Source organism: Uloborus diversus, chromosome 9, assembly GCF_026930045.1.
Source record: "Uloborus diversus isolate 005 chromosome 9, Udiv.v.3.1, whole genome shotgun sequence".
In the NCBI taxonomy this organism is placed as follows: domain Eukaryota; kingdom Metazoa; phylum Arthropoda; class Arachnida; order Araneae; family Uloboridae; genus Uloborus; species Uloborus diversus.
In genome coordinates this window covers 40,988,397-41,014,554 of record NC_072739.1, presented here as the reverse complement: position 1 = coordinate 41,014,554, position 26,158 = coordinate 40,988,397, and the positions used below count along the sequence as shown (strand labels likewise).

General features: G+C 32.7%; 2 protein-coding genes across 3 annotated transcripts in view; one reads left to right on the top strand and one right to left on the bottom strand.

Moving 5' to 3' along the window:
- Positions 1-2,135: 2,135 nt before the first annotated feature.
- LOC129229282 (WD repeat domain phosphoinositide-interacting protein 2-like) lies at positions 2,136-18,579 on the top strand (the record flags this gene model as incomplete). The annotated part of the gene is given in 7 exon segments (XM_054863555.1): positions 2,136-2,228; positions 4,962-5,032; positions 6,542-6,652; positions 6,752-6,919; positions 7,501-7,608; positions 14,188-14,276; positions 18,008-18,579. Coding segments are annotated over 7 exon segments (753 nt in total), but the record flags the coding sequence as incomplete, so codon positions are not given.
- Positions 15,982-26,158, bottom strand: part of LOC129229281 (alkylated DNA repair protein alkB homolog 8-like) — a 57,012-nt gene continuing 46,835 nt past the window's right edge. The window contains exons 12-13 of one of the 2 annotated variants that reach the window (XM_054863554.1): positions 20,110-20,479; positions 15,982-16,068 (exon numbers count right to left, since the gene is read on the bottom strand). In XM_054863554.1, the coding sequence (XP_054719529.1) occupies positions 16,055-16,068; positions 20,110-20,479 (384 nt within the window). In that variant the 3' untranslated portion in view covers positions 15,982-16,054. Of the gene's footprint in view, positions 16,069-20,002; positions 20,480-26,158 lie in introns of those variants that run through there. The other variant, XM_054863553.1, reaches the window with a different exon arrangement.

Sequence of the window (26,158 nt, the reverse complement as noted above, 5' to 3'; positions counted from 1 at the left end):
TTAGTAGATATAAAATAATTAGTGTGACTAACGTAACATTTGAGCTGTGACTAACATAACAGTTTGCATGTGAATAACGTAACGTTTTAAAAATGACTGCTAATATTTAAATCTTATTTAATTTAATGTACATTTTCATGAACAGTTTTGAATATGTAGGCATTCTATATTGATTAAAAATTTAATGGGTGAAAAATATCAGTAATATTACATTGCAGATTTTCTGTTTACTTAGAAAATTACTTTTTAAAAGTCTTTAAAAAGATAATTCCAATTTAAAGAATTATTTTGAAAAAAATCTGAGTAAAGCAAAATGAGTACTTTGCTGAATGTGCATTCAACACAAGAATCCAAGCTTAAAAATTAAGATAATAGAAATACAGTCTTAACAAAGGAGAACGTCTCTATTTTTTAGAAAATACATCTCCACCTATTAAAATGAAGTAATGGCTGCTCGTTGGAAAACATTTAAAGATGTTACATGATACAGTGGCAATAAGCGCTGCTGCCATATATTTCAGAAAATGCAAGAATGATCATTTGGAAATTCAAGCATTTGCGGTGATATCTGGAATTAAAATGCATTCTGCAAAAACGTTCGAATATTTTTTTTTTCAATATTACATTTTAATTCAAAAGGATGCACAACACTATTCGTTCGATGATTCAGTAAACTCTTAAAATTAATATGCCATTGAAAAGTACTAGGAGTTTCTTATGTCGATAACTAGTATATCTGCATAATACAAGAATTCGATGAAACTATCAACTTGCATAAGATTAATTTTTTAAAAGAGAGATATTTAAGATTTAATTAGCCCAAAATGATGTTATTCAGTTTGTAAAAGCAGTTTTTTTTTTTTTTTTTTTTTTTTTTTGCACATTCAAATTGAGTTAATTGAACTGAATCCTTCCATTCAATATCTTACACTAATATAGAAAAAAAGTAAAAAAATAACCATAATGCAATCCAAAGAAGTTTCCTAAAAAGTGTAAAAGTAATATAAGAGCAAGAGATTAATTACAAAAGGTTTTTTATATGCATTCATTGCTTGTTATTCGATGGTTACGTTAGTCACGTTACGTTAGTCACACACAGTTTTTCGTAAAAGTACCATTAAGGGCCAAAAAAGCTTTATCTGTAATAAATCTGTAGTACATTTCAAAAAATAGATTGTTTACCTCTTACAAATATATCGGCCAATTTTAAATGCCTGCGTAAGTTTCAGAAAAATTTGTCTCGTAACATAAGCATTGTTTCTCAGGGTTGCAAAAATGTTACGTTAGTCACGATGCCTTTTTTGGTGAAAAAACACCTGCCAGCGCTTATTTTGCTTCAAATTCTTGGTAGAAATATAAAATAGTCACCTTGCACATTTTAAATCTGCATATTAAACCAAAACACATTTATTTTTACTCCCGGTGTAAGTAAAAAGAGTTTGAAAATCTGCTGCGAATGTTACGTTAGTCACTATGGAATGACCCATATCTTAAGTCTGCCTCTGATTTTGAACATTTTTGGAATTGGAAGTATGCATCTAGGACTAACGGTTGCGAAAATAGAGGTTTTTGAAGGTTAAAACAAAACACCCCGTATATATACATAGTGGAATACATACAGAAAAGTATTTTAGTTGAAAATAAATTTTTGAAATAAATACCCAGGTAAATACCCATTTTGGGTATTTACCCCTAAAAATAAATACCCAGGTATTTTACATCACTATTTGATACTAAAGCCACTTTTGAAAATTATGCTGTGTTGGATGCTTTTGTGCTTCAGCAGACTTCAATTGAGGATGTTTTTCTTCTTCCAAGAATTTTTCAAAAGTTTTTTAATGAAAAATTGTGTATTAGTTTATTTTATTAAAACTAGTATATTTAATATATGTTCTACTTAATGTTGAGGTATTGAAAATAGTTTAGTTATCTATCGATTCTGAGCCTTTTTTTTTTTTGATAAATCACATTTTTAGCAGCAGTTTGTAAGATTGACTTTTTTAATCCTGTATTGCAGTTTTTTACCTTATTCTCCACAAGTTTAAAATATCAAGTGTGTCATGTTTTGCTAAATGGCTCATATGCAAAGTTAAATTTTATGTTCTTGACTTAATGTGGTTATATTTTATGTTTAGAAACCTAACACAACAATACCTGCTCATGCAAGTCCCCTGGCAGCGCTTACATTTGATGATAGTGGACAAAAACTTGCTACAGCTTCAGTTAAGGTTTGCTTGATATTTTTCTGTAATCTCTTTTTACTATTATTTCCTAACTGCTTGAAAATGAACTACATAACTGACTAAGCATTAATTTTATACTAATGTCAGTACTGCTTTATTCTCAGTGGTAATTTTGTAGGTTTTAATCTAATAGAAACACTTTTCCCATTTATATTTAACTCAAATGAGCCCATCGGGGGGGGGGGGGGGTGAAGGGTATTTTTTCTCTTTTTTTTGGGGGTGGGTGGTTGGGCAGAGCTCGATTTGGAAATTTTAGGACTGTAAGCACCACAAACCTGTGGGCCCCCCTTGACTTGCAGAACCAAAGAACGTGCTCAATTGCTCATCTTTTTGTCGTTACAAAGGCTCCCATCACCCATAAAAAATTGCATAATATCCAAAAAAAAAACTGATACCCCCCACCCACCCCCCAAAAGATCAGTGATGTAATCTGCACAATTGATATTTTTAGATTGACCTTTTAGATTGCATGGCTGTAGGCTGTAGTAAACCTCCAAAAAATTCAAAATCTTGAAATATTGTAAATCAACCGAAACATGATAAACACCTTAAGCAGTAATATTGAGCTCTGGACCAAACATGGAGTTACCTCTGAGTGGTCTCTTTCTATGCTAGATGTCACTCCAGATAGTTTTCTTACTCTATGCGAGAGAGTTAGTTTTCAGCTGAACTCATTAATCTTGTTAAAACAAAACCAGCAATAACAATTTAAAAAATTTTGAACTTACCCTAGAATAAAAAATATTTAGAAAAATTGTATAGGGCAAAACAAATGAAAATTCATTGTGAAAAAAAAATTGTAATTTTTGGGGCCCCAAAGCCCATGCTTCTCAGGCTTACACTTAAATCAAGCCCTGTGGAGGGGGGGGGGGGAGTGTCTTTATGGTATAGTTAAATTACGTATAAAGTCATCAAAGTTAACGGTTAAAGAATTTTTTAAAATTATTTTGATATTTTTCTGTGGATCTTTGCACAAAACATAACTTGTATTATATTCTTGAACCTCCCCTCCCAAAAAAATAAAGTGCATTCACAGTGTTGCCACGCCACAGGGAAACCTGAAGAAACAGGAAAAACACAGGGAATTTAAAAAAACAGCAAAAAAGCAAGGAAAATCCAGGGAATTTTGAAAATTTTCTCTATCTGAAAAATGCAGGGAGAATATATATTTTTTTTAATTGAAGTTGCAAAAATCAATGTCCAAATATTTAAACTACCAATAATTAAATAAATTACAATTAATAATAAGTTTTATAAAGTTCAGAAATAAAGTAAAATAAAAAATAATAATTTTGCCCTCTTTTTTTTGGTTTAAGTGAACATTAAAATGTCTATCACCATAAGCAAAATATTTTTCGTTTCTTTTAACATGCATCTTGAATTTTATGACAGTTTAATTTAGAGAGCATGAAATTAGAGGTCAATATTCATTGTTTTTCTTAATCTTTGCTCTTTTAGGTCCAGGTAATGAATGATTAAGATAAGGCTTTTTTTTTTTCTTGAATAAAAAGTTAAATAAATTCAATTGCCATGCTATTGTTTCAGTTATAATGAACTCTTCTGGATTTCCCCATGTTATTATTATTATTTTTAAGGGGGGGGGGGTCCCCTGTGGTAAAATTATCAAGATATTAATGTTTTTTTTTCAAATAATCAATGTTGTTATGTTGCATTTTCATACAGGGAAAACACATGGGAATTTTTTTTTTTCAAAAAGGAGTGGTAAACCTGATTCATTTTTACATAGCTCAACAGAGCAATAACTGTTCAGTTTATTTTTGTAAAAAGCCTGTTATGGAAATGAGCAACTTGCATGCATGTCTGGTTGCTGAGAGCAAGTACTGGAACTTGATTTCAAACTCACTAGGCATGCTCAACTGGTTGTTCTCACCTGTATCTTTCCCCAAATTCTCTTTGTTGTTAGCATGACTTTAGATAGATAGGTGACTCGAAATCAAACTGATTTCTATCAAAAAAATACGGAATCTGAAGTGTCTAAATATTTCTTAATTGGATGTAATAAAGTTTGTTTACCATCAGAAATGTGTTTCGACTTGATTCTTGTTTCAGATTCTTTCTGTTCTAATTGAAATTTATGAATGATTTTACTACAGTATTAGAAGTATTTCCTACTTCTGATGTGATGGATCTTTAAATTGTTGGACTTCACTTTCAGGGTATTTACCTGCATTTGAACAGTATTAGAAGGAAGTTTCGTGAAATAAATATGTAACAAATACCTTTCTTTGTAATGCAGTACCCGCAATTTTTACGCTGCCTTATAGTTTGTTAATAAGAGTAACTTCGGAAGGTGCATTTGCATAACCTTAAGAGCCAGCTATCAAAATCAACTTTTTGGGCAGTTTTCAAACTAAATTTTATATTATAATTTCTAATCAAAACAAAATTTTAGTAGAGAATTATTCTACAGTTGACAGATTTTTATCTCAAAATGCAAACAAGGAGAATTATTTCATACAAGATCATTTCTATGTTTGATCATTGGTATAAAAGAATGATATCCAGTTGAAGTCAAATGTTAAAAAGATTTCAAATTTGATACTTAGTGCCTGATTTGTATGTTTGTGCATTATTAGGTTGATGTTATAAAATTGATTTATTACTCTAAGTTTAACATTTTATTCTTATTCTCTTTGCTTTTTGTTGATGGTGTTAAAGTTTACAAACTGTTTAAAGTATAATTAAAATATTTTATAGGGAACTGTGATACGCATCTTTTCTTTAGAAACTGATAGGATTTTGTTTGAATTTCGACGTGGAGTAAAGAGGTAATTTAAAATTGTGTAACAAATCTTTGCCTATGTGATTTGCAAATTACAATATGATAAAACTTGTTCACACCAGAAATAAGAGTGAATAGATATAAATATCTATACCATATTGAGCAACTTTCAAAATATGCAAGAATAAATATGATTAACTATTAAAATAATAAAATTTTATCTAATGTTATCTTTAAAAGGTACTTATTCATTCCAAAATGAACATTATTTGCTCTTTTAAGCATCATACTAGTATGAATCAATTATAGCTTTTTTGTAGTAAGTTATTGCCTTAAGCCAGGGCTAAGGCAGAAATACTAAAAATACACCACAAGCTCAGTTGTTCCATCCGAGGACTGCAGTTTCGTGCTTTTTAGCACTCGTCAGCCCAGAATAGGAATCACATGAGCTGGAGGTGAAAAACCTCTTACGGGAGCCAAGAGAGCCAAACTGGTAGCTAATGTAGAATTAGCACACCAGATGAGTGACCACAGCAATGGTGCGGTTCAACTCAAAGATTGATAGAGCTGGTGGTGTATTTTTAGTATTTCTGCCTTAGCCCTGGGCTTAGGGCGATAACTTACTACAAAATACCAGTCTTTGCCATCAATCTTTGAATTGAACCGCACCATTGCTGCGGTCACTCATCTGGTGTGCTAATTCTACATTAGCTACCAGTTTGTTTGGCTCTCTTGGCTCCCTTAAGAGGTTTTTCGCCTCCAGCTCATGTGATTTCTATTCCGGGCTGATGAGTGCTAAAAAGCACGAAACTGCAGTCCTCGGATGGAACAACTGAGCTGGTGGTGTATTTTTAGCAATTATAGCTTTTTCAAATTGCTGTTGTACTCTATTAATGGATGCCCCCCCCCCCTAAAAAGAAAAGTTATGTATCATCCAGTCTTTGAGCTAGTCCTGCAATACCACTAATGATTTTCACTAAGTTCTATAAGTCAATAGTTTGTATGAATTTTTTCCTCTCCATATCAGTCATTATTCAAATGATTATTTTTAATTCCTTTCTATTGTTTATTGTGTTTGTTCGAACAATTCAAAGTTGTATAGAGGAAAAATCGATTTTATTACTTAGGGAATAGATTTTAGCATTCAACTGGTCTGCTGATACAAAAAAAAAAGACCCCCCCCACCCAAAAAAAAAAGAAACATATTGAAATTAATCATTTTGTACATATTTTGTTGTTTTTCCCATATAAAAAGTATTGAGCACAAACCCTTTGCCCCCCCCCCTCTCCCACCCTGAAAAATGTTGAAATGACAGAGCTGCTTCAAATATATTTTGGGATCCTATGATGGTTATTAGGTATGACTATTGTTGAATTTCAAAACTTAAGCAACTTGTTTTATTTATCTGAACTATTTGAAACTATGCAATGGAGGAGTTGATTTTATTTTCCTCAAGATATTATTTAAGCATTATTATTATTATAATTTTGTTATTTTTATAGCTTTTTGTAATTATTAAAAATGCTATTGGTAACATTTATTACACTTTTGTAGGTATGCTGAAATATATTGCCTATCTTTCGACATAAATTCACAGTTTTTATGTGCATCTAGTAATACTGAAACAGTTCACATTTTCAAATTAAGTGCCGAAGAAACAGTTGAGTAAGTACTTTCAAGATAGTTTCACATGCATAAAAATGTATAGAAATTTATTTCTATCGCAATGTAGTTATACTATATATATTTTCTAATTTTTTAAAGGCCCTATGATGAAGAAAGTGAAAGTTGGATGGATAAAATTGGTAAAGTATTGACCGTGTCTGCTCAGTACTTACCTGCTCAAATGTCTGATGTTTTTACTCAGCAGAGGTCTTTTGCATATGTCCATCTTCCTTTTTGTGGCCAGAAAACAGTCTGTGCTATATCTGTGTAAGTAAAATACGATGCAAAAATTGTTAAAAATTGCATCATAATCCACATTAAGGAACATTTATTGAAATGTGCCTTTTTTTTTCTTGTTACTTTTTAAAACATCCAGTTCTGGAATAAATGCAGAAATAGCATATTACTGTGCTGGAGTGCTTGAAATCAATATTTAAAGAGTCGAACATGTGCTTTATTTTAAATGATGTGTGTTTGCTTTACTGATATTTTTCATTTATTTTGAATTTACGTTTTCATGAACTTTTAAAGAAGACCCTTTATACTTGGATTGATTTTTCATAATTTCTAACCCTGTAAGTAAAAACTTAATTCTTTGAAAATGTCTGTCAAGCATGTGCTTTGCAGAAAAGTGTTGTGTTCGAAATTTCAATCCTTTGCACCTTGTTAATATTTTTAAAATAATAATAATAAATTTTTAAAAAATCTAATGTTTTGTGATTGTGACCTGCAATTGTATTGTTCATTCCTGTTGTTGGTTTGAACTGCTCTGTACATTATTTAACTACAATTAATAGTGTACAGTGTATAAAAAAAGACTACTTTGAAAATGTTTTTTTCTCTTCTAGAATAAAAAATCAACCTTATGTTATGGTTGCTTCTCTGGAAGGTATTTTGTACATATATGAATTAAATACTGAAGTTGGTGGTGCTTGTCAATTAGTAAAGCAACATAGGTATGTATGCAATTTTTTTTTAGCTACTGTTTTCATATTATTGTAGCTCTTATGTAGTAAACATTATGGACACTGTAAATGTTTAATTATTGTGTGGTATTTAACCGATACAAAGTGAAAACACAATGGATCAGTTAAATACCACACAACCACACTAACCACATGAAAAAGGTCGGTGAGGCCGGTCAATGGTGGTGCTGCAGAGGGAGGCGGGGGAATATAAAATCATAGGAACATCAAAAACAGTCAAATGAGAACAATAAGCAATGTGATTGCTTAGAAAAAAAAACCTAAAAACCAACTCAACTTTTTATAAGCTGTTAAAAAAAATAAAATGAAATAAAATAAAATTTTGCTGAAAAAAAAAATACTGTTAGATAAAAATTTTTATAGCTAGAACAAGGAAATTAGAAGAAAAACTATATGTTCAGACAGATATTTTTTTTGCAGTCTGAAATTTGCTTTTCAATACACGAAAGATTTAAACTTATGCTAGTGTAGATAGATAACTGCAAACCAACTGGGCACCAAAATTGTGTGCATGGAAATGGTTTGTGTTCTCAGATTCTGATGTATGCTTCATCCGGTATCAGAAACAGCATGATGTTGCAACCTTGATTATAGATCATGGGTGCAAGTTTGGTGATGTGTTCTAGATGGAAAATATTTTTAGTCCCCCCCCCCCACATGTGTGCTCAAGGAAAAATTTATGTGTATAAATGTTGTAGATTTTCAGTTTTGGAATCTGTGTTTGATTTGAATTCCTTAAATTGTAATATTTAAGCGTTTTAATATTGTAATTCCAAAAACCTAAAAACCGCCATTAACGGGGGGGGGGGGGGGGGGGGGCTCACTTCCAGAAATTTTTTTTATTGGAAGTCCAAAAAACACAATGGTTGGTCATTTTGATAAAGTTTAGGGAAAGGAGGGGTTCAGGGGGCTCTTGCATCAATTATTTCAAACTGATAGTCCCAAAATCACAGTATTGGACAACCTTCAAAAATATTAGAGAAGGGGGCGGGGCGCTCTGGGCTCTCCTCGGAATTCAAGCTTTAAAAACAAAATTGTACTCCATCTTTTATAATGTTTATACGCTTTCTGAATGCATTATCGAAGGGATGGAGATCAGGAACCCTCCTTCGGCAATATTTCGAAATTGAAGTTCCAAGAACGCAATTTTAAATGATGTTAGATAATGTTAGGGGTAAAAGTGTTCACAGCTCCCCGCCATTAGTTTTTTTGCTGATTGTAAACATTTTTATTGCAGCAATAAAATTGCTTGGGACATAAGATTTTTACTTTTGCAACATAAATCAGTTCTGATCGAAAAGTTTACCCAAGCACCAACAAACCAGAAAAGAAGGAAAGGTGGGGGAAGGGTATGGGCGACTAATAATGAACTGGCACCATTCCTCCACATAGTCTTCATTTGAAAAAAAATTCTTTTATAAGATAGCAGGTGGTGAAATTAGCAATAAAAAAAAAACCGCTTAAGTGAAGTAGATATATTTTTTAAACGAGATACTTTCCAATGTTTATTAATTTAAAAGAGAAATAGGGAAACTGAATCCTTACCCTAGGGCCCCCGAATCACATCCCTTTTAAGGCACTCAAATATAGCCTAAAGTCGCGTTTTAAATATTTCAGCATCAAAAAATTTTCAGAAGAGAACTCCCAAACCCCTTTTTCTGAGTTCACCACAAATGTCCTAAATTTGAATTTTTAAGGCTTCAATTTATAAATTTTTTTGTAGGAATAGTACCCCCCTTACCTATAAACATGACTAATGACTGCCTAAAAATTTTAATACTTTAATTTCAGAAAATTTTTGAAAGCAGCTTTCTACACCCTTCCCCCTTAAGTCATCCAAAGATAGCCCAAAACATAGCTCTTAAAATTTCAGAAACAGAAACATTTTGGGCTGGGCAGCGGAATCCCCCCCCCCCTCTCATTGTGTTTACTAAAGGCAGTGTAAGTTTGTGTTAAAGATTTATTTTTCTATTGAAAGAGCAACTCCCCTCCCCACATCGCCAAAGATGACCCAAAGTTTTAAGACTTCAATTTTGAAGATGTTTTGAGAAAGACGCCCCCCCCCCCCTCACGAATTCCCTTATTCTTCATTCACTCAAAAATTGCTAAAATAGCATTTCAATACCTATGCATGGAAAGAAGAGAGGCCCCCCCCCCCAAGCTCCTTCCCCTAAGTTCACTAAATTTGACCTTAAATTTGCGGTTCACCTTTTCATCACCGAAGTTTTAAGAATTTAAGTTCTAAAATTTATTGAGAGAAAGCCTTTGAATTCCTTCAAAGATTGCCTAAAGCTGAGTTGTGAATACTTCAGCTTTGAATACTTTTCGGGAAAGGGGACCCCGAACCCCAAGAGGGTGTAAAGTTACGCTTTTAAGACTCCAGTTTCGGAATTTCTCGCCTAAAGAGAGCCCCCCCCCCCCCTTGACATTGCCAAAGACAGCCTAAAAAACTTCAATTACAAAAACTTTTCGGGAGAGGGTCCCAAATTCCCTTTCTCTTAAGTCATTAAAGTATAGCCTCAAATAGTTTTTAATACATCAGCTACAAAACATTTTCAGGTAAGAACACCAAAACCATCTCTCATAAATTCACCAAAGACTGCCTAAATTAATGTTTTTAAGACTCCAGTTTTCCATATTTTTTTTTTTTTTTGAACCTCCCCCTCCCCACTTTTAGATTACCTAATCATTTTTGACTTTTAAATTTTTAATAGTTTGCAGAGGAGAAATCCAAAAGCACTCCTAGCTTCAAAAATGGCTTTTAATTCAGTTTTTCAAAATTATATACTGGAGCTCTTGAGTACCCCCCCCCCCCCCCCCCCGAATTGTCCAAGATATAAACGTTTTAAGAACTCAGTATCGTGGGTTAATTTGCGGACTTAACCTCTTTGCAAGAGCAGCGTTTTTTTTGCAAACTCATGCTACCGTTATTTTTCTTGTTTCCTTTCTCTCTCCCCCCCCCCATCCCATATTTCCATTCTAGCGAGTGTTAGATTTAATGACATTAGAATTTAGTGATTCCTCAAGTCTTTGTCAAAAATACAGGAACGGTTGCACAGTGTTGTTTCAAACCAGCTTGACATTTCCCCCCTTTTCTTTCCAAAATTTCCATCTTCATTAAAATCTTCAAAATCCCTCATTGTTCTCGTTTTACCTGGTATGTGGACGCCCTTTGCTGTGGCGTAAACATTTCATCTTGTCAGCAATCACTCTCGGTCAGTGATTCAGATTTAACTCTAAGACAGTTTAAGAGCGCAAATAATTTTCATTTATGCGTGTAAAGTTTTCAAAAAAAAAAAAACGCAAATGAAAAAAATACGAAAGGATGATTGAAAATAGCAAGAGAAAAGGCTAAATTTTCATTTAGAAACGATTATTCCGAAAAATCAAGGGGAATAGCGAGCAACTCCGCAGTCTGCAATGCAGTGAGTTAAAAATAACAGAGCTATACCTAAAAAGAGTCAAACGGCATGAGTCTAAAAGTCACTGCTCCAAAAGCATGTTGCAAACAAAACAAGCCCATGGCGGAAAATGGAGGGAATGTCGAAGTAAATTCGTGGTTATGGAACGGTCCAGTAATTAAAGCATATTTTTCAAACACTCAAGTTTTCTTTTTTAAGTAAAAACTGAAACGAAGTCATTGAATTTCTTTCCATCCCGACCTCCGTCTCGTAAATTTTGTCCAAGATGCAAATCCGTCCTGAGACGGAAGGTCTTGCACCCATGTTGTAGATTCTTGAAAAAGTCTGCAGGCTATTTCTTAGTTTGGGTAAAAAAAGAATTAAAATTTTCTAGGAAAAATTTTTAAATTTCAGCTGATGAAGATTTGTATCATATTTTCTGGGACCTACAGGTTCCTGGTACTAAACCACAGGTGGCATGCACTTATGGTTTTTAAGTAAAGCATTTTTCAGTTCTGATTCATATTTTACAGTAAATCTTATGTCAGTTGATTTATGTTGAAGACTATTTTGAGGGTTTTTAAACATGCGTCGCATACTGCTGAAAAAAATTCTCCTGTTGGGGTAGTAAGTAGAACCATGGTTTCTCTGCCTTTTCTTTCTTTGGAGCAAGTGGGGAAAAAAGATGATTGGAAGGAATTAGGGTGACATGTGCATGGGAAGTGAATGAGCTGTTAGTGGTACCAATAACTTCAACTAATTATAATAGGAATGCTTCAATCAATACATTTTTTCAGTTCTGCCATTTGAGCAAGATTTAGGCAGGCACTTTTTCAGTATTTTATGGTGACATTCACTCAATGATAAATATTAAAAATTTTAAGTTAAGTAAAATGTATTTTCGTAATTTATTTAGTAGTTAAAAATATTATGTATATTTGCATTGACTTAAACAACCTTTATCTTATTTGTGCTAGCAATGTTACATGCAGAAAGCAAAACACTTTCACTGAACTTGTTTTACCCTAAAGGGGGTGTGCTTAGAGAGGACATTATTTGTTCTAGAAACTTCCGTTAGAATGTGTTTTTGATTATATTGCTTGGATATGCTAATAAAAGATCAGTACTTAAGCTACCCTCTCTGTCTGTCTTTTGTATCCTGCTTTGAAGTAGCTAGGTGCCGAGACTCTTAGGGTGAAAGAGCTATTACATGCAAAATCTCATTTAGAGAAAGAAGAAATATATTACATCTCTTATAGATTGTAATCGTGTTAGGTTAGATCCGCTTTTTAAGCAGTTTAAGAAAATTGGAATTAGTTCATAACCAAATGTATCTTGTTTTAATACTTGAAAAATGTTGATTGATGATCTTGCTGATTGCTGACGTCCGGATTAGTCTCTTGTCCAAGCTCGGATCTACGTACCACAGATCCCACAATGCAGGGGACCCATTGGAACTAAGGAGCCTGTGACTCTTAGTGGCATACAAATCCAGTAGACTAATAGGGATCCTGCTGAATTTTTGCAGGGAGGGCCCAAAATTTCTAGATCCGGGCCTGCTCTAGTCAAAAGATATGTTTAAAGAAGTGTGATAGTATGGGCTGTTATTCCAAAATGATTGTATCTTTTTGTTTTTAACAGTTATACATTTCTTGATTATTATTTATTGAACAAATATTTTGTTATTTTTTTTTTAATTAAGGCTTACTTATTTTAAATGATTATTAAGATGAAATGGTAAAACATTTTTTTGGATCAAAAAAGATAAATTTACCTTATGCTGTGTCATCTTCATGTACCGTATATACTCGCGTATAGGTCGATCTCTCGTATAAGTCGACCCCCCGTTTTTCAGAGAAAAAATCCAGAAAAAATCTAAAACCCGCGTATAAGTCGACCCCCATACTTTCCAAAACATCGCGAATTATTTTCAAAGAAATTTCAAAATAATGAACACATTTATTTACAAATAAAATAGGAATTAAATAGGAAAACATTTCTAAAAGCCTTCAAACTCGGATTCCGAGTCGGACGCAAAAAAAAAAGTTCATTAAAGTCCGCTTCCGTCATCACCGCGTCATCGTATACATCGGCGGCTGCAGAATCGTCAATGATATCAGAGGTTGCGTTCGACGAACTCACCGGTAAACCGGTAAGTAACCAGTTACTAACCGCGGCGTTCTATGATCAACCGGTTACCGCAGCGGTTACCATTCTAAGCAGTTGATTGGTTGATTTGAGCACGTGATCATTAGCTGTCACGTGATTCACTAACCGGTCGCTCCCGGTCGTGCTCGTCGAACGCACTCCCAGTCTGAATGGCGTGACTGTTGACGATAAATATTTTCATACGTTTCACGATATTTGTTAATTGCTGATTTGATCCTTAATAAAGAAGAATAAAATTATCTTTATTTATGTGTATTATTTAAGTTTTTTTAGTTATTATTTTTGAATAAGTTTACTTTTTCACACGATCAACTTATCAGCAACTACCTGTAATCGCACATCGGCATTTCTCGTAGCTTCCCAGCTCTCGTTAATCGGAAAAATTTTTTCGGAAAATTTGACCCGCGTATAAGTCGACCCCCCTTCCTTTGATCTCATTTTTTGGACAAAATTTCTCGACTTATACGCGAGTATATACGGTACTGTATGTATCAGCTTTGAGTTGAATTATTATTCTTATTAAAACTTGGACTGTTTATCATTCTATTAACTTAGATACCTCAGAAAAAAAATAGCTGAACACTCAAGTTCAGATTAAAATTGATAGTTTTTGCTTGTCAGTGAGTGAGCAATCTGCATAACCTTATGCTATATCTATATTTGGTCATTTTGTGCAGGTTTTTAAAGCATAAACTCTATTCTGTTCTGTGTATAAAATTTATTTTCTGGCATGGAAGCATGTTATCTGGTGTCGATTTTCATCATCCTGCTTACACCTTTATTACATTGCATTTACATGTCAGAAACTATATTGACACACACGCATATGTGGAGCTTAAAGTAATTCGTTAAAGCTTTTACATATTTTGTACCAATGTGTACCATGAATAAATTTAAATTTAATTGTAGCAATTTGTATTTTACCATTGTATTTTCAAACATACTATAAGTAAATATTTTTTTTACTTCTAACATATAGAATAGAAGGACCTTTGCAACCATACATGGTACCATGTTCCTGTTTTAGTTCAAAAAGTGACGCAGAAATAAAAGAAATGGAAGGCAAAGGTATAGGTTTCATTTTATTTAGAATGTTTTAGTGACATTAAAGTACAGTAAAACCTCTGAGTGGTCCCCTCTATACAGTTGCATCACAGCAAACCTCCAGATGGCAAATTTCAAAGCCAGTGGCACTCATCACTATTTTTGCCTTTCTAAAATTTTTTTTAAATATTTTTCTTCTTTCCTGAAGTTGCAATTGTTCCATCCAGATGATCTTTCCCTACTTATTCCTGCTACTGTAAAAGGCTATTGCTTGTTGCTCTCGCATAAAAATATTTCTCTAGCAGATTTCAACATCAAAATTATTTATGCCTGTCTTGTCACCCAGCAAATTTAGAATTTTGTTCTTATTTTTTTTTAATAGTAAACTCTAATCAATTTAAGTGAAATCATATCATTTGAAAGAAGAAATTTATTACTCTCAATAACAATATTCAAAGTTGGTGGAAACGGTGTTCAAAAACTAGTGACTTTTTACGGCTGTGGAAGGGTGCAAACCAATAAACTTTAAAGAATGGAGCACTAGTTACGGGGCTTAAATCTGAATTCTAAAGTCAATCATTGTAAAAAAATTAGACCCCTTAACAATATTATTTTCAAGAAAATTGTCATAAAAATGTCTTTATTTTTATTAAATAAAATTTTATAAATAAAGCCATTTGTAGAGTATGCGTATCTATTCCTAGAAATTTCTTTAGCTGGAACTTTGTATTCTTTAGCCCAGAAATATCACAGGCAGGAGAAATAAAAGACGAAAGTTCAGCCCGTGATTTTAATGAGAGCGAGCAGGATTGCATTCTGTTAGAATGGTTAGCAAATTGCTGTTAAAAAATGTCTTCACTTTTAAGATCTGTTTTGCAAGGAGTTAAAGAATAACTGACAGACTTGAAAATTACAGAATAACTGAGAATATAAAAATTTCTATGTGTGCTTTTGCTTTGTATAATTATTATACTGATTAGTTAAAATACCTTCTTGAAATTGTTATTCAGCTATAAAAATGTGTTGGCCTTAAAAATAAAAAAATTACAAATAACAGATTTCTTCAAGTGCTTTTTATAAATAGAATGCATATGCTATTTGGAGAGTACAAATCAAGGACTCATCAGGACTCTTCATGGCAAAAATCAGTAATGTATTATGATTGAAATTAGTAGAACCAAATAAAACTTGTTACATTACAAGTCATAAAGATACATTTCAAACTATTTGATTTACAGTACTCAAACTAATGAATTTACTTCATATTCAATTCCATAAAAAAATCTTGAACTGCAAATTTAATCAATTTATTGTGCTGAGGCAAAAAAAAAAAAAAAAAAAAAAAAAAAACTGTAACCCTTAATGTATATAAATTACCATATTTTTTTGCAAGACAGTTTTCACCATTTTCCCCCACTTTTGATTGAAACCCTTCCTTTTTTGGTAGGCTCTTTGTACGTCCCAAAATTTTTCAAGCCAATCACATCACATGATTGACTAAAGAAAATTATTTAACATGCAAGAAATAAATTTTCTTATTGATACAAATGCTAAACATTCATAATTAAGTTGGTTGTCTTCTAGCTTCTCAATACTTTTGAACAATAGGGTTAACATTTTTGAGCTCAAAGCACATGACTGTCCAGAATTGCATAGGCTGCCAGTCAGTGAGTCCTTCAGCCCTATTTTAAAAAGTTGAGCATTAAGGTTCAAACGTTGGGTAAGTCATGTCCAGTTGAAAGCAAAAAATGGTAGAGTCAGAACTTCCTGGAAGGTCCAGAACAGCTGGTGTAAGAAATAAATTAATACCTTTGTACTGAAAAATAAAAGACAATGCAATGTAAATAAGCTCAAATTTGTTAGAAACTACAAAGTTCTTGCAAATGTGTGCTTATTTATTATCTTTCATTTAAGATGCATTATAATTTTGACTCAGGTCTTCTAATAACAGCCATCTGTCAATGGAGGTCATGTTGGCACTATCCAGTAGAACTAATGCTGAGGTTTTACTGTATATGCACTTATAAGATTGAATTTACAACCTTTTTTAAGAATTGTTTTATATAGAAAAAGCCATAAAAATGTCTAAATATATTGCATTTAAGTTCTCAACTCTTGAAATTTATTTCACACTTTACCAAAATATTTATATCAAATTGGTTCAGTAATAAAAAGTTTTTTAAAAAATTAAGTACAGAAATAGAATTTTCCCAATCTTACCAAATTGATATTATACTGTCTATTCAGATTAATAGAAATTCTGTCTACAAAATGTGTAACACGACTGTCAGCCAGGTAGTTGAGCAGAAAATTACAGCAAAATATGGCAAGTTAAAAATTATGCATCCATGAACTTTTAATGTTGATTTACTGTGTAAAAAAAGGAGCTCAATGGGGTATTGAAAGTAGTTTTCTGTTTTCAGTGGTAGCATTTCATTCATTCAGCAGGGGTGCCCACCTAGAAGGGGTTATGGCGCAGGCTGCGGCATTGAAAATTTTAGGGGGATAGTTTTGAGGGGTATTTTTCTCATTGGGGGGGGGGGGTCTCTGTAATATTGAGGGTGTGGGGTGCACCCTTGCCTTTAGGGGGAGCATTCAGTAAATTTCATTTGTGATGATTAACTTTAAAACCCAACGTTAAAAAAAAAAACAAACAAAAAAAAAAAAAAAACATGAATTTAATGTTTCCTAGCATATTCCTTGTTTGTTGAGAACTTCAATACTAAAACTTTTTTGGTTAAAAAGCCTCCAAAATGAAAATTTTGTGCTAACATAACTAATCAAGTTTGCAGTCATAAAATTTAGAGACTAATTACAGTGAAATCCCATTACAACAAAGTTCGCTGTAACAGGAACTTCATTGTAATGGTATTCAAGCAATGCAATGGAAATTAAATCAGGAACTGAAAATTTATTTCAATGAGATGGACATTTTGTTTGTACATAAAAGATAAACTTGTACTGCTAGAATTCTCTCCCTCTATCTTTTTACAATATGTACACATAGTGTTGTTAATTTTGCTGATTCAGAATTATTACTTATAAAGTGTAAACATATGATGGTTAATAATAATCAATTTTTTGACAACTAATGAGTATTAGCATCTAATAAAAGAATTCCTCTTCCTCCAAGAAATTTTTTTAAAGTTTTGATTGAATGAAATAATCTACTCATATGAAAATAGTGGTTAGTTAGGCATAAAAATTTATCATTGAAATTTTAGGATCTATCTCTCCCTTTTTGGTTAAATTTTGGTCCTAATTTTTTTTGTTCTGCTTATACTATTATTTTTCTTATATAATGTGTTACCACATATTTTTTAAACCACATACTATTCAGATTCAGGTAAAGTCACTCAGTTCACAAAACTTATTTGGTAGAGTTTTACTATCAATTGGAATTTCGAATTAGTTTTTCATAACATCAACAGATTATATAATTTTAAAGTTAGATTAGTGAACTCACTGATAAGGTAAAAGATCTGTAAAAAAGGTTTTAGTGTTTTTAATATCCACTCAAAAGTTTAAATTAACAATGATTTTGGATTTTGTGAATTCTTCTTGAATGCCTACGGAATACATATTAAAAATAGCACAGAGATTTTTCATCTTGAGGTCAAGTGTCATTATGGTGCTAAAATATAAAAAAATTATTTCTAATGCTGATTTGTTTGTTTCTATTTTAATTTTCTTTTGTCATGATTTGGTCTTATATATAATTTGTATACATAATATATTTTGGTCTTGAATTTTAGGGAGAAAAGAATCTGTATCACAACCTATTCATTTTGATGAAATGCTTCCTGATAAACCAGTATCAGTGATTGCTACTAATGAGCTTCCACCAATTTTGAATACTGTTGAATGATCAAAGATGATATTCTGCACTAGGAGAACAATTTTCACATTCACTCTATTTCATTTGAATTTTCTGAACTTCGGCTAGAGTTGCAATAGAAACAAGTTGTATATAAAGGAAATTAAATGTTATTTCTGCCAAACTATTTGTTATTACAGATTTTAAAAATGTACATAGCAACATTATATGGGGGTGGAAAAGTCACATTAGAGTGCTGTAGCATTTTTGTAAAAATTCCAGTGTTTTGTATTTTCATTTGCTTGTTATGTAAATTTTGTGATATTTTGTGATAATATATCTCTTCATATATTTTATGCAATGTATACTTAATTCATGAGATTCTGTTTTAATTTAAGTAGTATTAAACTATTTTTAAATTAAAACAACTTGACGCCTTCTTTCAAACATGTTTCAGAAACCTGCTGTTTAAAATTGCTTGGGGAATTTAAAAAAATGCTGATTTTTGAATCAGATTGTTTATGATTACTTCAGAAAACTTTTTTCACTCACTGAATTTTTTTTTTTTTTTTTTTAATTTTGTATTCATTTGACTTCAAAATATTTTCTACTAAATCTTATAATTCGATTACGTGCAATTTTTTGGGGGGGAGGGGAGAGTGGATTGACCTGGTATTTTAAGAGCCAAAAAGTCCTGAAAATGTACATCAATTCAGCATCTATTCACTAAAAAAAAAAAAAACTGTTGCAGCAATACGGCCTGTAAACAAAAGAAAAATGTTTAATCCTTCTGAAGGATTAACGGACAAACTTGACCTCACTGCCATACTGATTTGAGTACAAAATTAGTTTCAAACTGATAAGTTTTAGTGTGTAAATACTTCAAAATTTCATCCCTAATAAGCTGGTTAACCCTTTCAGCCTGTGCAGAGATTCAAATGCACCACTGTGTTCAAAATGCACCCTGAGTATTTCTTCTATTGCTATAATATCTTTTAACATGAATCATAACACTCTACTAATGCCAAATTAATGAAGGGTTTCTGCTCAGAAAAGCATGCTATATGTACTTTAGTATACAGGAGGGGGGGGGGGGGGGAAGGGATTCCCTTTACTAAAATACAAAAATTTTGGGGAGGAAACACATTTATGAGTGGAGAATATCCACAGAAGCATTTCCTCATAACTGTATTTTGTCAACTTTGAAGCATGGAGGTGATGCTCTTATGGTATATTGTCGTGTTGTTCTTCGGCTACTTGTTACTCTGCACGTGAAAATTACAGCTGGGGGGGTCGATATTCTGGGGTGTTAAGGGCATCCTTTGGTTCAGATTTTATTTCCAGGAGAATGCCCAATTTCTTAAGACAGCAAGATTCGAACCAATTCTGATAAAGTCATCCAAAATTGGTTTGAAGAGAATGAAAAAAAGTAGAACATCTTGCTTAACCATCTCAGTTCCCTGACTAGGGCATTATAGAACATTTGTTTGAGTACTTAAGAGTCTTAAAGTGTGCACTTTATTTTTTCTTTCATCTACTCTTTTGGAATTAGACTAACTTAATATGAAGCCACTTTTCCTTGAAAACAAACGTTATTTAGGACCTATGAATACCTTGAATGAAGGAGACATTTTGTTATGCATTTGACAGTTCATATGTTTAATTGAAAATAATTTAAAAGGGTAAAGAACAAAATTTTGTTCATTATTTTTTACCATTTTTGTTCTTTAATGAATTAAATGAACTGTCACATGAGGAACAAAATGGCAGCTTTTTCATGGAATGGCCTTATTAGAATAGGACAAGTTGCATCTTATTGGCTTTTGTTTGAAGAAAATCTGTTAAGATCTATGGACCATTTGATATTAAATTTAGGAAAAGTTTCAAAGAAATGAGTCTTTCTTTAAAAATGATTTAATACTTTCTTTTAATAACAACATTAAAAATATTATTTTTCTAATAACACACACCAATTTCCTTTATCATAGTAAGATAAAATTACTTTAGCATTTTTTTCAATAATTAATGACTCAAGCTCACCTTTAACAAATACATGGTAATATCTGTGATGTGTTTTAGTTCCTTTGTCACTATTAGGCACTTGACTAGATGTGTTATTTTCTTTCCAAGGTACCAACATGTCCTGTTCTACAAAATTTGTCCTGTTTTTGTGAATGGGCAATGTTATTGACTTTTTAGCCTCTATAAGCTGGATTTCAGTTGATGGTAGCTGGCTTGTATTTTCACCTTTTAGAAAATCTTGTTCAATGTTTTTCACTAATTTATTATGTTTCAAATAGTTTGATGGACCCTGAGGGCCTTCCTGCTCAAAAGCCCAGACATAAAGCAATGCTTTACCACCTGGGCAAAGTACTCGGAGTATTTCTTCTATTGCTTTTGCTCTTCTTGCCTAATATAAAGAAACAAGGAATCAAATGAGAAGCTACTGGAAAAGTTACTGAAGATTCATTTAGTGCAGTGGTGCCCAACTTTTCGTACCCAAAGGCCACACCTCATATTAAGATAAATCTCGCTGGCCAGAACAAATATGAAATTTAATTACATTATTGAATTTTTTTCCAGATAACATGGGAAAACAAGGGAAATGAAAGACAATTACAAACTTAAAATTGCTGTAATCTAATTCTACATGCTTATTTTATTCATACAAACTTTGCATCTCTGCTTTTTGGAAACCAATTTATGACTACCTAGCTTCAAATGTGCAACAATCATTTATAAAACCTAATGAAGATGATCAATACTTTTGGAAGGTTTCAGAATATATTTTTCGTTTCATAACACTGAACTCAACAATGGGCCATATGGATCAGCTTCCCAGGACACACATGGGTTGGCCACCGCTAATTTAGTTCATGGTAGTTCAGCTCATGCATTTTTTTTTTTTTAATTTCAATAATTTTTCATCTATTAGATGGAATGAAGACTGATTATATAAAAATTTTAAAGCTTCAATACTTTTTTGCCTATAAATTAAACCCTGATTTAACTGACAGTTTGGGGAAAATAATGGAAAAAAAGCTATGCAAAGACAGGCTTTTATTATTGACCACTAAATATTTCAGAGCTTTGCAGAACTAGAAAATTTAATTGAAAATTAGAGTGACCTTCGAGCATTGCTCGAAGGTCACTCTTTCCCCTATGAGCACTGCTCATAGGGGAAATCAAGGCTTTAATTAAGAATAGCCCAAAAATGGGACTTAATAAATGATCCAGGGGGGGGGGGGGGGTTCATATATTTGGGATTGTAGAATAATTTCACTTTTAGTGGAAATGAGGAAGAGAGGGTTATGAACTATTTTTGGAGAATTTTGCGGTATTCTACAAAAGTGCTGGTTTTTCCAAGACTGGCTTTTTTCTTTCGTTTTATAGAGTTAATGTTTGTTGCACCGTTTCATTGATTTCTAAATGATGGGATTGAACTTTAAAATGAACTAAGAGAATATTTAAAATTTTCCATCTCGTAAATATTTTGATATTTTTGGCAATCGGAAGTTATTTTGACATACGACACCATAGATAAGCTTATTTTTGTTTAATTTCAATAGATAATAAACTTTCTTATTTTTGGTACCAGTACAACCATTCGAGAAGTGCAACATTGCACTTACTCGAACTTCGCGAAAAATTGCTTCTTGTGTTTGAGATTCAATCTTTTTGCATCTTGCAAATATTTTAATATTTTTGGCAATCGAATGTTATTTTCACATATGCTATCATAGACTAGCATATTTTATGTTTAATTTTAGTAAATAATTTGCTTTTGGAAAACATGCCAACAGTGAACTTAGTTCGCGAAAAATTGATTCTCGTGTTCGAGGTTTCAATCCTTTTGCAGCTTGTAATTATTTTAATATTTTTGGAAACTGGAAGCTATTTTCACATGTGCTACCTCAGATTATATTATTTAATTTAATTTTGAAATAACTAAAAAAAATTTCTTTGGTATTTCTTTATACAGTGACCTCTCACTTATACGCGACCAAAGGGGACAATGAATTTTCGCGCATAAGTGAAAACCCCCAAAAATAAGCTTAAATTTTTTAAGTTATCAACAGTTATAGTAATACTAATAGTACACTACTGATACTAATGAATAAATATGCACATAATTTCCATTTATGCATTGTAATTTAATAAAAATGTAAAATTTGAAGTTGCATGTTTTGTCATTTTTTTATACACTGTATAGTATGTAAGCGAATTCCACAAAACCTAAAAACTGTCGCGTGATCAGTGTCATAGTCTGTGAGGATACAAAAGATCCTCGATAGGCTATGTCAATGCTTTCCACTTCACCAGGACTTTTAGAAAGGTCAACCTTTTCGCATGTAACCCGTTCTCCCCTCTCGATGTCAATCACAAGACTAACTGCACCCCCAATCGCACACTTGCGCAAAAAAAACACGTTCTTGGAAACATTTTGAACATTGAAATAAAGGTGTGTGAAAGCATTCCAAGAGACATCAAGAAGGGTACAAATCTTCCGATAAGCAAAGCGTAAATAGGCGATTTAACTAAAACTTGAAAATTTTTTATCGCGCATGAGTGAAAGGTGCATTTTAGGTTTTGTGTATAAATGAACAAGAATTAAGATTGTTTTCCTATATCGCTGGACGGGACCGTGAGAAAAACACGTATAACAGAGGTCGCGTATAAGCGAGAAATCACTGTATCCTTATTTATTATTGAAAATACTAATAATGAATATTTTCAATTTGAAAATATAGCTTGATGAATCTAAACTTGCACATTAAAAAATAACATTCAGTAAATGCAGACTCAAATTTACATTCAGTGTATATATCACTTAAGCAGCATTTGCATATTTTTGGGGTGTGGCGACTTCAATAAAATATTTTCTTTCTTACTAGTTTTTATGTATACTTAAAGACAATTACAACACCTTGGTGGCAGAACAACTAACAGTACATACATATGAAGAAATTATTTGGATACTTAGCATACCAATAAATGATTTGCAAGCCTCTAATATTTTTGAACTTAGGCAGTAGCGTAGCCAGAAATTACTTTCTCGGTTGGGTGTCATAAACCCTCATGTATATAAACTACCTTATTAGGGTTGGAAATATGTGTTAAAACCAAAGGCTTTGGGGGGGGGGGGGGGAGGGCATATTTCCTGGCTTCTAAACTTATATCTTCTTGCAATACACCAGACAACCCGGTTATCACTTCCTGAGACTGCAGTCTCATGATGTGATAACCAGGCTGTTCGAGACATTGCATGTAGTAGTTCTGCCTTAGCCCTGGCTTAAGGGCGGTAACTTACTGCTATACAGAGTGTTTCTGAACTCTTGGGCAAAACTTTAAGGGGTGATAGTACACATCAGGACAAACAGTATAATGGCAAAAATAAGGGTCCCGAATGTCTTCCGAAAGAGAAAGGCACCATTTAAAATTTGAGTCCAAAATTTCAAATGATCATAAAAAACAGAAAAATTGGTCGATTTGTTTGCGGTTTTAGCTAAAATTATTCTTTTTATCAGTATTTTCTTGAAAATAAAATTCGAAGATGTAGTTTTAAAAATGCCGATAGAGGGCGCTTTAGACTTTGAAATAACATACAACTTTTTTACCGCTATTTTTGAATCTCATTAGATTTTTTCAAATGCTTGAACGTGAACTTAAATTTTCAGCTCAAAATCAGAATCATTGGGCATGATTAAGTCGCGCAAACTGTTTTGTGTTTAAAAGTTAAAATACACTCTGTCACAAAAAAAAAATACAGTACCCCAGAAGGAAACGAGCGATCTTAACGCAACTTAAAATGGATGTGGCCTATCACAAGATAGAAAATGATTACAAATTCAGAACAAAAGATTGTTTTATTAAGAAGTTATGACACAATAAAGGTTACGAAAATGGAAGTTGTATAGCCTCCTCTAGTAGCTATACAACACAAAACATGGCGTGGTATAAAGTGAAATAGGTTACCTATGACCACGGAGACTAAGTTGTGATTCATTGTTGAAAATAACATGCTTCCTGTCCGTCACAACCCAGCTTATCAAGTGCAGCGAAAATCCAACTGACGAAAATCCAATCCATCACAATGGACACCGATTCGAGATACCAACATCTTTCAGTCAGGATTTTTTTTCTTGATACCATCAGTTTCTTGGGAAGTGTTAAATGGCATGGAACTAATGTCAGTGACCTTCTTGATTCGGTAGTGCTCGCTCTTATGATGTGCGATCTTTGCGCTCATTTCTGTTTCGAGAACGCCTTAATCGACCGCAATGGAGTGATTAATTTATTTACCTACATTATGCTACTACCATATCATTCCAACTGAGGTGGCGGCAGCTACACGTACAACCAACCTGCTTCTTGGAGACCTACTGTACATCCCTTTAAAAAAAAGTCCAACAACTGTTCGTATATCTCTAAAAGGTTGTCCTAGTCAGAATAGCGTCCTTACAACTCGACAGTTTGAAGTGCCCTTTGACACAAGCTTTCACATTTTCAATCGTATCTATCTGCGCATCTTGCATGCGCATAGCGAGCTTACCCTTTAGTTACTGGTAACGAAATTTATATCATTTGACAAACTACATTCCTGCCGAGTTTGTTGGTTGCAGCTCAATTTATTCTTGACCCATACATTTTTGTGACAAAATGTATTTCAACTTTTGAAGACAGTTAAGTTTTCGCTACTCAATTATGCTCAATGATTCGGATTTTGAGCTAAAAATTTAAGTTTAAGTCCAAGCATTAGAAAACATCTAATGAGATTCAAAAATAGAGGTAAAAATTAGTTGTTTGTTACTCCAAAGTCTAACGCACCCTCTATCGACATTTTTTAAACTACATTTTCAAAAAAATTTTTCAATAAAATTACTGATAAAAAGAATGATTTCAGCAAAAACTGCAAATAAATCGACCAATTTTTCCGTTTTTTTCATGATCATTTGAAATTTTGGACCCTAAACTTAAATGGTGCCTTTCTCCTTCGGAAGACGTTTGGGACCTTTATTTTTGCTATTATACTGTTTGTCCTGATATATACTATCACCCTTTAAAGTTTTTCAACAAGAGTTCAGAAACACCCTGAATATCTTTTTGTCTTGCAGTACCTTATATCAAAATGAACTCTGTTTAAACTGGTTGCATGAAACATTTTGTAAATGACTATGTGCTAAGATTTTTACTGTAATAACTGTATCTAAAAGGTCTTAATTAGGTATGCACTGATTCATTAGTCACTTAGCTGATTATTTACAATTAGCCTGTTTCCACCTGTTAATTAGTAGAAAGTTTATTCTTCAATTAAAAGTGCTCTGTAAGATCATTAGATAAATGCTTGCTTGTCCCCCCCTCCCCATTCAAATGTTTGTAAATAATGTAATTCAATGGATAAAAAGTTCAGTTGTACAGAAGGTGGTAAAGGATTTATATCATTAAAAATCATCCTTACGGTTAATTAAGAAACTATCTTCACGGATTTAGCAGCAGGCAGCTAATTTGCCTGTATTGCATCCCTGGGTTTAACTATGAATGGTCTTCCCAAGATCCTCTTTTTAATCCTAACTGGTCCTCTTTAATGCCCTTTTTGGTTGAGAGTGGTCTTCTTTTACTCTTTTCAATGGCTAAAGTGTGTTGGGAGCCCTGGAGATAGTACTAGTAGTCCTGGTAGATGCTGCTGTCAGGGTTGGCAAAAACCCGGGTGTTTTTTAAAAAGCCAATGGACCCAGGGTTTTTTGGGTTTTTTTAAATAAAACCCTAAAACACCCAACTAAAGTTGGGTTTTTAAAAGAAATGTGGGGTTTTCTTAATCTTTTTTTTAGGGAAAATGTGGGGTACTTGTAGCATATTGTAGCGTAAGTATATGGACAAAGTGCAAAAATAGTCTGGGGTAAAAAAAGCTGGAAAAGTAGTTAAAATTCAGCATTTTTCTGAAGAAAAGTATAAAAGACGACAAAACTCGGGAATGGTGAAGTTTCCGATTTTTTAGTTTCCATGATTACCAACAGTTAAGGGAAAGTTACTTCTCGAGTCTATTGTCCGTTTTTAATTACCTTTTTTTTTTGCATTTTACTTTATTGTA